At 34.2% G+C, this 12320-nt stretch overlaps 1 protein-coding gene across 1 annotated transcript in view; it reads left to right on the top strand.

Moving 5' to 3' along the window:
* KCNJ3 (potassium inwardly rectifying channel subfamily J member 3) overlaps positions 1–8179 on the top strand; it is a 184716-nt gene extending 176537 nt beyond the window's left edge. The window contains exon 3 of the mRNA XM_081576115.1: positions 7593–8179. Coding sequence (XP_081432241.1) covers positions 7593–8179 — 587 coding nt within the window. The remainder of the gene's footprint in view (positions 1–7592) is intronic.
* Positions 8180–12320: the final 4141 nt, after the last annotated feature.

Here is a 12320-nt window from a genome sequence, read left to right as displayed (position 1 = left end):
ATCCCAGAAAAGCCTGATGCCATGACCTTAGTATTATTGAACAGCAGTGTACACAGGGTCTTTATGTTTTGTAAACAAGATAAAGAAAGCCCGAAACATCATATGCTTCCTCAGAACCTTTATCCTTAAAATTTGAGTTCAGCTCAGTGCAACACAATAGGGAGCATGCAGAGAATGCCAAGTGAGCTTTACATTTGTTACATCTTGGGTGATGGGTGAAATTTTGGAAGTACTTTAGGGAAGGCACAGAAACAGACCTTATTCAATAATCCTCAGAGCAGTGCATAGGGCAGACTAGGAAATTACTTTGTGGTATAGCACATGGGCTTCCCTGATAGCTCAGTTGGTAAAGAATCCGCCTGCAGTGCAGGAGACCCCGATTCGATTCGTGCGTCAGGAAGATCAGCTGGAGAAGGGATAGGCTGCCCACTCCAGTATTCTTGGGCTTCCCTGGTGGCTCAGCTGGTAAAGAATCCGCCTTTAATGTGCGAGACATGGGTTCGATCCCTGGGTTGGGAAGATCTCCTGGAGAAAGGAAAGGCTCCCCACTCTGGTATTCTGGCCTGGAGAATTCCATGGACTGTATAATCCACGGGATCACAAAGTGTCGGACATGACTGAGCAACTTTCACTTCACTTTCATAGCACGTGACATGTATGCTAAGCTATTAGTCAACTCAGTTATAAAAACCACTGCCAATTTAAAGAAAAAATAGACAAAGAGGATAGAATTAAGAAACAAAAAGATGTAACTTGGCTAAATATTTCAGCTGTGTGTGTATAATGAAATTTATAGAGTTGTATAGCCTATAAGTAGGGACTTCTGGATTAAAGTGACCAATTTTTATTGTATAAGCTATATATATATATAATTTAATTGTACATATAAGTTACATAAATATAACTTAAGTACATATATCTATTAATTAATTTCATTTAATTCTCAGAATATTCAGGTGAAATCAGTTGTTCAGTCTCTCGGTTGTTGCAACCCCATGGACTACAGAACACCAGGCTTCCCTGTCCTTCATCATCTCCCAGAGCTTGCTCAAACTCATGTCCATTGAGTCGGTGACGCCATCCAGCCATCTCGTCCTCTATCATCCCCTTCTCCTCCTGCCTTCAGTCTTTCCCAGCATCATGGTCTTTTCTAATGAGTCGGCTCTTCACATCAGGTGGCCAAAGTGTTGGAGCTTCAGCATCAGTCCTTCCAATGAATATTTAGGGTTGATCTCCTTTAGGATTGACTGGTTTGATCTCCTTGCAATCCAGGGGACTCTCAAGAGTCTTCTCCAACACCACAGTTCAAAAGCACCACTTCTTTGGCACTCAGCCTTCCTTGGTCCAACTCTCACATGCATACATGACTACTGGAAAAACCGTAGCTTTGACTCATTGGACCTTTGTCAGCAAAGTAATGTCTCTGGTTTTATTACACTGTCTAGGTTGGTCAGAGCTTTTCTTCCAAGGAGCAAATGTCTTTAATTTTACAGATGATGAAACTGAAGATTAAGAGATTTGGTAGATTTTTTTAACATCATACGTTAATTAGTGGTAGAGCTGGGATTCACATGCTTTCTTTAAGAAGTTGCAAAGATTCTGAAAAATGCTTAGAATGATATTTGACACACAGTAAGCCTTATAGCAATGTTATTTATTATTATTATTATGTCATGGCTTATTTAAAGGAGTTCTGCTTTTGTCTTTCTTTTTATTACACACATGATAAAACACAGTCACAACCACCATTATTGAAGAATTTCTAACCCTCCACCCCTCTTTCTCTCTCATCAACTTCTATATTGAATAAGGTTTAGGTAAAGCTTCCACTGTTCAGAAGTTATTGATTATTTGATATTTTTGTGTCACAGCACCCAGACACTCACCATAGACTGTGGTAATACTGTATTTAACTGTCACATACTCACTGCATGTAGGTGACATATGCACCACCTCTGACCAGAAGAAGCAACAGAGAATAGCTAACTTAGAGTTATTCTGATAGTTTAATTAAAGATTTATCAAGTAACAGCTCACTTTACCATTTTTACTTTAAAAGCTTTCACACTTCTGATCTGAATGAACATTCAATTTAGGTAAGGAAATGAACTTAATGATATAAAGGCAGAATCAGGAAAAAGAAAAATCAAAAATAAAAAGATTAGACTACATTGCCTCTATCATTTTAAGTTAAAACACTGACTTTGGAATAAATTAAACAATAATATATAGTTTCTTTGTCCATGAATCAATGAACAGATAAGTCATTTTTTCACAAAACGTTTTTCATCTCAGGATTCAAAAGTCCCAGCTATTTCCAGTTAAAGCAGCATCTGTTGCTTTGCCAGTTTCCACAGAGATGAGCTCTTGTTGATTTTCATCACATTTGTTCAAGTCTGGAATCTGGTTAAAACATGCAAACAGTTGCATTGCACGTTAAGAGGCGCAATCAGATAGTATCTTTTCACCTGCATTTATTTTGATTCAAATGGCATTTATAATTAAGATTCCAAGCATGGATTATTTTTAAATAATTTGGCTGGGAGCAGGAATATCATAAGTTAAAGCATTCAAGTAGGAAGAATACTATGATATATACATGTTCTTAGAAAACATAGTTATGTTTACATTAAATCATCTCTTGGATTCTGTATTCTATTTTTTTTCAACACCGTTTTGGGTGTTACTTATTTGGGATAATTGTAAAAAGAAGTAGAAGTAGTTTATCAATTATATCTTATCACATTGTCTAAACTGCAGACTGACCATCATAGACATTTTCCTGTTATTCACTTTATAATGTCATTATCCTTATGCTGATTGTACATTAATATTCTGAGGTGAAACCAGATTTTTAAAAAATGATGTTGTTGAATTGGAAATTTCTGATATGTTTGTACCTACTTTTAATGACAGGGTAAAAGGAACAGAAGAAGAACAAACAAAGGTTAAAGTGCTGGCAAATGTCCTTCATTACCAAAGTTTATAGTGGATTGTAGTCACTTACCTTGTCGTGGCCTTTTTAGTACACCCTGTTTCCACTCTTAGTCTCCCCTGCTATTCTGTACAATTAGGTGGAAAATGTTGAGAAACTCTAAAAATTGGGAAGATGAGTAACATATATTTTTCTGCATTTTTAAATATTTCAGATATTTAATTGACCATTCAAAAGAAAATTGCTTTGTGATACCTAGCAATTTTTAAGTGAGTTTCCTATATTACTAATGTGGGACAAATTACTAATATGTCAAAATTGTCCAGTTGTAATAATGCTTTATCACTAATATCTAGGAAAAACAGGAAATACAAATGATCACCTACAGAATGATAAAAAAAAAAGTAGTTATGATTGAGCATTGTCTAATACCAAGCACTGTTTTGGACACTTCACTTATCGCAAACTCTCAAAATCTTTATCACAGGATACTGTTATCCTTACTACATACAAGATTAAACTGAAGCTCAGAGAGCTTTAAGTGATTTCTACAAGCTGTTTAGTATTGTAATAGGAAGCCAAATTTATATATTTTTCAATTGTATAAAGATGTTGCCTCACAAGTATTAGTTCGCTATGGAAGGAAGTAAAGTCAATTTCATATAGTTGAATAAAATTACCACCTTCTTTTTCAGTCAGAATTAACCACTGGCATTTTAGTAACAAAGCTTACAGGTATTTTTATGCAAACAAATATCTGAATTTGAAATACCTGTTTCCATTGTAGATGCCCCATCACCTCAGTTATCAGTCCTGTTTCCTCAAAGTGAAAACTACAAGATTTTATTTCCCCATTTTTTTCTTACATTTAAGTTTCTCTCTCTGATTTCTGATAACTTCATAATAAACAACTCAGGTTAGGCATTGAGGATCAGCAATGCTGTATATTATAATAAGTAATGGAGACAGAATGTTGATTTTTTTAATTTCATAGACCTTTCCTAATGTTAAAAAAAGGTCACTAAATATGGGCTTAGATGGTGATAGGAATCAAATTTTGTTTCAGTATGTACTCTATTGTTGTTAGAAATAACCAAACAAAATTCACGATATGAATTTACTTCAGCTGTTAATATATACTTACAATTATAGTGATTGAAGGACAAGCTCACAGGTCTACGTTACAAAAGTAAATTCCGAGTTATATATGCCTTCCTGTCCGATAACCCCACGCACTATCAATTTTCAGTGGTGTGTTTTTAAAATTAAAATGAGGTTATAAGGGAAGTACTGTCACTTAACAGTAAGTATATATTTATAATCCTTTTTCTTCAATTTAAATTAATACCCCAGACTAGAAACTATTCTTAAAGAATTCATGAGAATGATTGCTCTTGGAGAGAAATTAAAGGGTACTTTTAAACTAAACAAATAAAAAGTATTTACTCACTTTAATAATCCTGTATTGATACTAATGGATAAGAACATCAGTATTTGTTTTTGTAAGTAGTTTTCTCAATATTTAAACATCTTGAAATTAAACCAAGTGAATATATCAGGAAATACATTTTTTTTATCATTTCTAAATAAGTGATGATCTATAATTTTTTGTCATGAAATATTTAGTCAGAGTCGAGAAATGTTTGAAAATACAGACTGCTACTTACTGTGTGCATGTCTATAAAATGTACAAATCATTTTTAAACTAATTTTGTTATTTTCACTCTTCATATTTCTGGAGGTGGGTGCTTCCCTGGTGACTCAGTGGTCACCAGTGCAGGAGACATGGGTTCAATCCCTGGTCTGGGAGGATCCCACATGCCATGGAGCAACTAAGCCTGTGCAACTCGACTATTGAGCCTGTGCTCTAGACCCCAGAACCACAACAGCTGAGCCCACACACCACAACCACTAAAGACAACACGCCCTTAGAATTCTGTGCTGCACAACAAGAGAAGCCACGGCAATGAGAAACTCAAGCACCACAGCTAGAGAGTGGCCCTCACTCATGGCAACTAGAGGAATACCTGCATGTTAACAAAGACCCAGCGCAGCTTACATAAATAAGTATATCTGGGGTCTATTCTTGATATGATAGTGATTAGGAAGACTAATATTGGATCACTATTAGATATCTACCATAACGGTGAGATTGATAAGCTGTTCAGAATCAGGTTCCTAACTAAAATAACAGAGACATCATGGCAAAGTAGAAATAGCAACAAAGAACAGAAGTTAGAATAATACTGACATCTTTTCTTTTCAGCTTCCTAGATCTGTGTACTAGGAGGGCAAGAGATTTAGTCTCTCTGAGAACTATATTCCTTATCTTTAAAATGGACATAAGATTTTCTTAGCAAGATAATATTGATGATTAGAGATAATATGGAGAGAGAGCACCTCACATAGCGCCTGAGATGGGCATTTATTTTCTACATAAGTTTCTTTAAAAGCTGTCTGGAGAAAACCAATATATATGTCATAACAACTGATTCCCTGGTCATATATAACTGATAATAATTATAAGGTAAGATTTTGGAAGGATTTCAGTGAAGGATTTAATTTCTCTTCAATATGGTTTTTGAATTATGCCTTTTATCTTCATTCTTAGTATTATATATGTGATTACTAGTCAGGGGAAAAAAGGAATATCTCTTTATCCAAACTATTCCAGGCTTAAACACCATAGAAATTATTTATAAAGTGGCAAAGAGAAAATAGAAATTAAATAAGAAAGACCATCATTACTTGTTCAAATTATACTTAACCATTGAAGAGATGCGTTTTTAAAATTCATCTTTTATTTTACACTTTAATAGCTTTTCATAGAAGTCTGATAGTAAAGGTAGAGGACAGTAATGACTTTTTCAAATGATACAGAAAATTGTACCTTTTGATGAGTATAAAACTGAAATACAATATATGGCTTTAATTTATTCATATATTTTCAATCTTCACAAAGGAATATTGAAGTTGACTGATTTAACAGTAACTCAGTCTTTACATATGATTTATGAGAACAAAGCTGAGTAAATCAGAGTAGCATAAGGTAAATGATATCCAAGCAACATAATATTAATATACAAATAGTAACGTTTCACATCTTATATGTAGCATCCAATTTCCAAAGCTTTTATAGCAGGAATAGAACTTGTAACATCACAGTGGCCCAGAGAACTGATTTTATAGATTTCTAAAACTTGAGCAAAAGTTCATTCTGGCCTTAAAGTTCCAGAAGAAGGAAATCACTACAGTAACTTCACATTATTCAACAGAAATGTTTTCACCTTTTATTCATTTAGCAAATACTTGAGATGGTTATCATGCTCTCATTTATAAAAGGCAACCATTTTTAGACATTATAAGATATGTTTTATATTTCTGTATGAGTACTTTGGGGGCTTACCTGGTGAAAAAGTGTGAGTGAAAAGCTGACTTAAATTCAGCATTCAAAAAATTGAGATCATGGCATCCGGTCGCATCACTTCATGGCAAATGGGTGGGGAAAAGTAGCAACAGTGACAGATTTTATTTTCTTGGGTTCCAAAATCACAGTGGATGGTGATTGCAGCCATGAAATTAAAAGATGCTTGCCCCATGGAAGGAAAGCTATGATAAACCTAGACAGCATATTAAAAAGCAGAGACCTCACTTTGCCAACAAAGTTCCATATAATCAAAGCTATGGTTTTCCAGTAGTCATGTACAGATGTGAGATTTGGACCATAAAGAAAGCTGAGCACTGAGGAATTGATGCTTTCAAATTGTGCTAGAGAAGACTCTTAAGAGTCCCTTGGACTGCAAGGAGATCAAATCAGTCAATCCTAGAGGAAATCAACTCTGAATATTCATTGGAAGGACTGACTGATGCTGAAGCTGAAAGTCCAATACTTTGGCCACCTGATAGGGAACAGCCAAATTACTGGAAAAGACACTGATGCTGGGAAAGATTGAAGGCAGGAGGAGAAGGCAGCGACAGAGGATGAAATGGTTAGATGGCATTACCAACTCAATGGACATGAGTTTGAGCAAACTCCAGGAGACAGACAAGGACAAGGAAGCCTGGCGTGCTGCAGTTCATGGGATCACAAAGAGTTGGACACAACTTAGCAACTAAACAACAACAACATGAGTAATTTTATTTTGTACTCACAGCATTCCTGGGAGATAGGTGTTGCTTTTTATGCTTTACTCTTCAGAAGAGGAAGCTGTACTCAGCTAAATATCCTTAAGTTTCCGCAGACGTAAAGTTTGGATTCAAAGTCAGGTTTGTTCGTTTCATATATCATATTGCTTCTTCAATGATGGAAAATGACTATGTGAATTTTTTTTCACTTATCTCCTTATAGAAGAGACATATGTTATGACACTGTTCTGTGCCATTTTTACTTTTGGTTTATGATAATAAACAATTAGTAATGCTTTGATGTACTATTCTTCAAATATGAACAGTAAATGTACCCTTCATTTTTTATGGGAAGAAAGTATAGGTATCAAAGTTATTAACACCACAACTTTGAACATATTCTATATTCAATCTACTCAGGTAAACAGTCCAAAGCTTAAATAAGAAAGCAAAATGAATTCCTTAGTGAAAAATGCCTGAACATGTGCTTCTAGTATGACTAATTTATGAAGGACTTTCTTTTTGCTTTCAGGGATGACTTGTCAAGCTCGAACATCGTACACCGAAGATGAAGTTCTCTGGGGTCATCGTTTTTTCCCTGTAATTTCCTTAGAAGAAGGATTCTTTAAAGTTGATTACTCCCAATTCCATGCAACATTTGAAGTCCCCACCCCACCTTACAGTGTGAAAGAACAGGAGGAAATGCTCCTTATGTCATCTCCTTTAATAGCACCAGCCATAACTAATAGCAAAGAAAGACATAACTCTGTGGAATGCTTAGATGGACTTGATGACATTAGTACCAAACTTCCATCTAAGCTGCAGAAAATTACTGGAAGAGAAGACTTTCCCAAAAAACTCTTGAGAATGAGTTCTACAACTTCTGAAAAAGCCTACAGCTTGGGTGATTTGCCCATGAAACTTCAACGAATAAGTTCAGTACCTGGGAACTCAGAAGAAAAACTGGTATCTAAAACCACCAAAATGTTGTCTGATCCCATGAGCCAATCAGTGGCTGATTTGCCACCAAAGCTTCAAAAGATGGCAGGAGGAGCAACCAGGATGGAAGGAAATCTTCCAGCAAAATTAAGAAAAATGAACTCGGATAGGTTCACATAACAAAACACCCCTTCAGGCATTATTTATTGTTTGATTTAGTTAATAGTCCAATATTTGGCTGATGAGGTAATCCTCTCTAAGGAATTTGAAAGGTACATTTTTTTCTCCCAGTCATATATGCATATTTGAGAACCCTACCTTTTCAAGTATTGCTACTGTGCAGAAAGAAAATGTTGTAAAGGGAGGACATCAGAAGGAAGTTCTTAATAATGGGCATGTATTATCACATCAAGCATGCAATAATGTGCAAATTTTGCATTTAGTTTTATGGCATGATTTATATATGGTATATTTATATTGTATATTATGGAAAATGTATATATATATTTAAAGGGATGGTACTAATCCACAATATTTCTAACATATGTATTAAGCCAAACATGAGTTGATAGCTTTCAGGGTGATAAAACTATATATATATATGTGTGTGTACACATAGTTTTATATATACACACACATATATATGTACATATATATATATATATACACACATACATACATATATCTGATAAAATTGTGATGTTTTGTTCAAAGTTGTAGTTCTTGTGCATGTTTACTTTATTAGGCTAGGAAAGCTTCTGGCATTAATTATTAATACCAAATATTTTAGCCTTAAATTATTTGTCATTTTAAAATCTGATTTAATGTTTTCTGCTGTTTAAGGACCTGGAAGGTTTTCAATTGTATTTTATATGAGAGAGTCACACAAGTATGTGCTACTTATGGCCCTGCACAAATGTAACCATTATATATTTGACATGTAAATTTTGAAGCATACTAATACACTGACAATTTCTAATGATTTTTTTAAAAGTTGCTAGTACTGGGGAAAAAATAAACATTGCTTATTTTGAGAGTTGGTCCTTTCCTGGACTAAAGTCTGGAAATCGCTTTTGTATATGATCTAATTTAAATATGAGCTCTGAACAAATGCTGAGTCATTGTAATAGTCAGTAGCCAAGTTATACTGAATATATTGGAATCTGTGTGAAATTGCATAATGAATGGTCCCTGTTTCGAGCTGAGTGAATTGACAATATTTTTCACTCTTCTTCTCGAACTTTTGTCATTTTAAAAACCAATAATTAATCCTTGAGTAGACAAAACAACACAATGAAATAGATGATAGATATTTATGCATAAAATATGTATGTCTAATTGTGTCTCTCATTTTATGCCATTTTCTTGTTTGTGGCATTTGTTATAACAGGACAGACTTTTTCCTCACCTGGGCAACCTATTTTATCCCATACCTGTCACTCAATTCAGACAGAATGTTTTGCACATACCTGAGAGAATTTAAAATCAGATAATTTGAAGATATTTTACCCATGTGAGTTTTTTGCTTTGTTTTGTTTCAGTAAGCAATCAATTTATTGGTGTCTTGGATATCTGGCCTACTAAAATAAGTGTAGCAGTACTATTTTTTTAACCCAAAGGGTCTGATATTTATGACTCATTAATGGGAATTAAAACTATTCCTCAAAAGAACACAGGCAAAATAAAGATTTGGAATGTAGAGATTTTAATGAAAATTTATAAGTGCTCCTTATCAGAATATCATGGACTTTCCTATAAAACTTCTTTGGGTGTTGTAATCTAAAGTCTGTCCAGAATTAATCTATTTCTCCTTATAAATATGTAAATCTTAATAGCTGGTTTCAGCTCCTACCATTTTCCCCCTTTTTAGCAATCCTGTGATGATTTTCATATTGGAAAATTATTACATCAACAATTCTGTCATTGACTACAATAATATTAATACCTTCTGGCTACCTCTGTATCAGTCGAATTCTGCAGGTGCAAACATATACCAGGGAATTGTTACTGGCAAAATGATCAACTGTGGGCATCCATCCACTGTGAATAGCCCTGGTTGACCTAACCCTTTACCCCCAAACTTTCTTATTTGCTGTATACAGGAAATGAAATAGTAGTAGAGGAAGAAGGGGCCTGAGGGGCACATGTATTTGTTATCAGTGGAAGAAACTGCACAGATCATTTAGTCCAACCACTTAAAACTAAAGAGCCATAATTTAATTTGGAGAATCATCTGAGTTTGGTTTTGGTGCCAAGGGGAAAATGGGACCAAAAATAAACTCTCCAAATACATTCAATCATTCATTCAATGAAATTTCTGCATGTCTTTTAAGTTCTAGGCATTTTTAGCTCCTGTAGATTTGGGTATGACAAAGTCAGAGGTGGTCATTGCTCATTCAAACACCACATATCAGTTGGAGAAAGGGGAGGGGAGATAAAAATAACACAATTTCAGAGTCAAAATATCAGTTAATGGAAGGAAAGCAGAGTGACACAATGGAAAATGATAGGGTGAAATAATTGATTATTTTGAAAGGGGGAGGGGGTGATATTTAAACAGAGACCTGAATGATGGGAAAGAACCACTGTTGCCAAATTAATTTTTCTTAGTGAATGCTATTCCTTTATCTTTCCCATATACATATGGGAAAGGTATGATTTCTGCATGTAATTGCAGTTTAACTCCTGTTACTAAGTTGATCGTTGGTCCCGGTTTACCCAGGAGAGTTCCAGTTTTTACCTGTTGTATCTGTGTAATTATTAATAGTACTCCCTTTCACTCTTATAATGTCTTGGTTTGGATGATATATGGTGACTCTACATTTTTGTTGAGACTATATTATGAAGTCTGATATATTTGGATAAAAATAAAGAATTGATTTTTCTTCTCATTTTGCTGATTTTTTTGACACTGGCATTCCAAGCAAAGTCATCTCAGTTTCACATATTTCTTCCTGGAGGACTTCTTAACAAAGTTATTTCCTGTAACATTTGTTTAATCTGTACATGACATGTTTTCCTAGCAGTGAAAAGTTACGCGTTTTATTGACTGAATAAAAGGTAAACCTCTGGTATTTCCATTTCAGGAGTTTGTAAGAGCTCAAATCAGAGGGAGTAAAAGTCAACTTAAGTCAAGATAATTTTCAGCCCACCAATGTGGCAACTATTGTAAAGCAAAGTATACTATTCATTGAACTGAATAATTCAACTTAATTAGAAACTAGTCCCTTTAAATGGGATTTTCATGGATAGTTCTGTCATGGTAAAATATTTCATTCTATTTATTAAAATGTAAATGAAAATATAGTTATTTTGATAATGCCTATCTTCTATTTAAATATCCTTCTCAGCAATATGTGGATACATTTTTGTAAATATATATTCAACAAAAATTAGAATATTTTATCATTATTTATGAAAAAATTCGTATGCTGTTTTAAATTCATCCATATATGGGATTAAATACTTTGGAAAGTATTTAGTTGTATCAGTACTCAAGAGACACTTTGTAGAAATAGGAGGGAAACATAAAGTGTGATTTCTTTTGGAGAAAAGTGAAATTATGGGGAAGGTGGCTTACATTCCATTTGAATGAAGGTTTCTATTATTTCATACCTTGAAAAGAGTTCAGCTTGACACTACAGCACATCCGTGAGCTCTACTTCAGAATTTGTGCTTGAGTTATGTTGTACATATTTAAATTAGCATCAAGCTAATTGCATTGTTTGGCAAGCAGTTTATTATTATTTAAATGTGAAAGGTCATTTAGGTTACAAAAGTAGTAACTTATGTGTTCAATACTGTAAGTTCAGTTTTATAAAAACTATTTTAAACTTTCAAAATATGATTGGGTTAAATTTTTATAATGTGCTCATCCTTTTTCTACTTCCCAAAAGTTAATTACTCACATTACTTTATTTGGTCAGTCATAAGACTCTTAACTCCTGAAAATCAATAATTCAGTCCATTACTGAATTCCTCAAAGTCTTTCCTCAAAGATTACTTTTATTTTGGCTCCTTACTGATGAGATGCGTCAGCAATAAGGAACCTGAACTTATTAATACAGATCATTTGAGACCTACATTTCTTGGAAGAAGCTTCATGACCATCTTACCCTTTGCTGAACATGAGTCTCAAAAGCCACAGTAAGTAAAGCAGACAAATACACAGATTTCGTAATTTTGTTTAAGTATCAAATCGCCTTTTAGAAAAGTGATCATTTACTTTTTATGAGAGTGTTTCAAGGAAAAAGTGTTTTCCTAATTTTAGATCAGATGAGTTTGATAATATGTCATATGTTCCAGTCTCTGGTGCCTCACA

This window comes from Giraffa tippelskirchi, chromosome 3, assembly GCF_054371585.1.
Source record: "Giraffa tippelskirchi isolate mGirTip1 chromosome 3, T2T-mGirTip1v1.2.pri, whole genome shotgun sequence".
NCBI lineage: Eukaryota > Metazoa > Chordata > Mammalia > Artiodactyla > Giraffidae > Giraffa > Giraffa tippelskirchi.
This window is presented reverse-complemented; position numbering and strand designations above follow the sequence as displayed.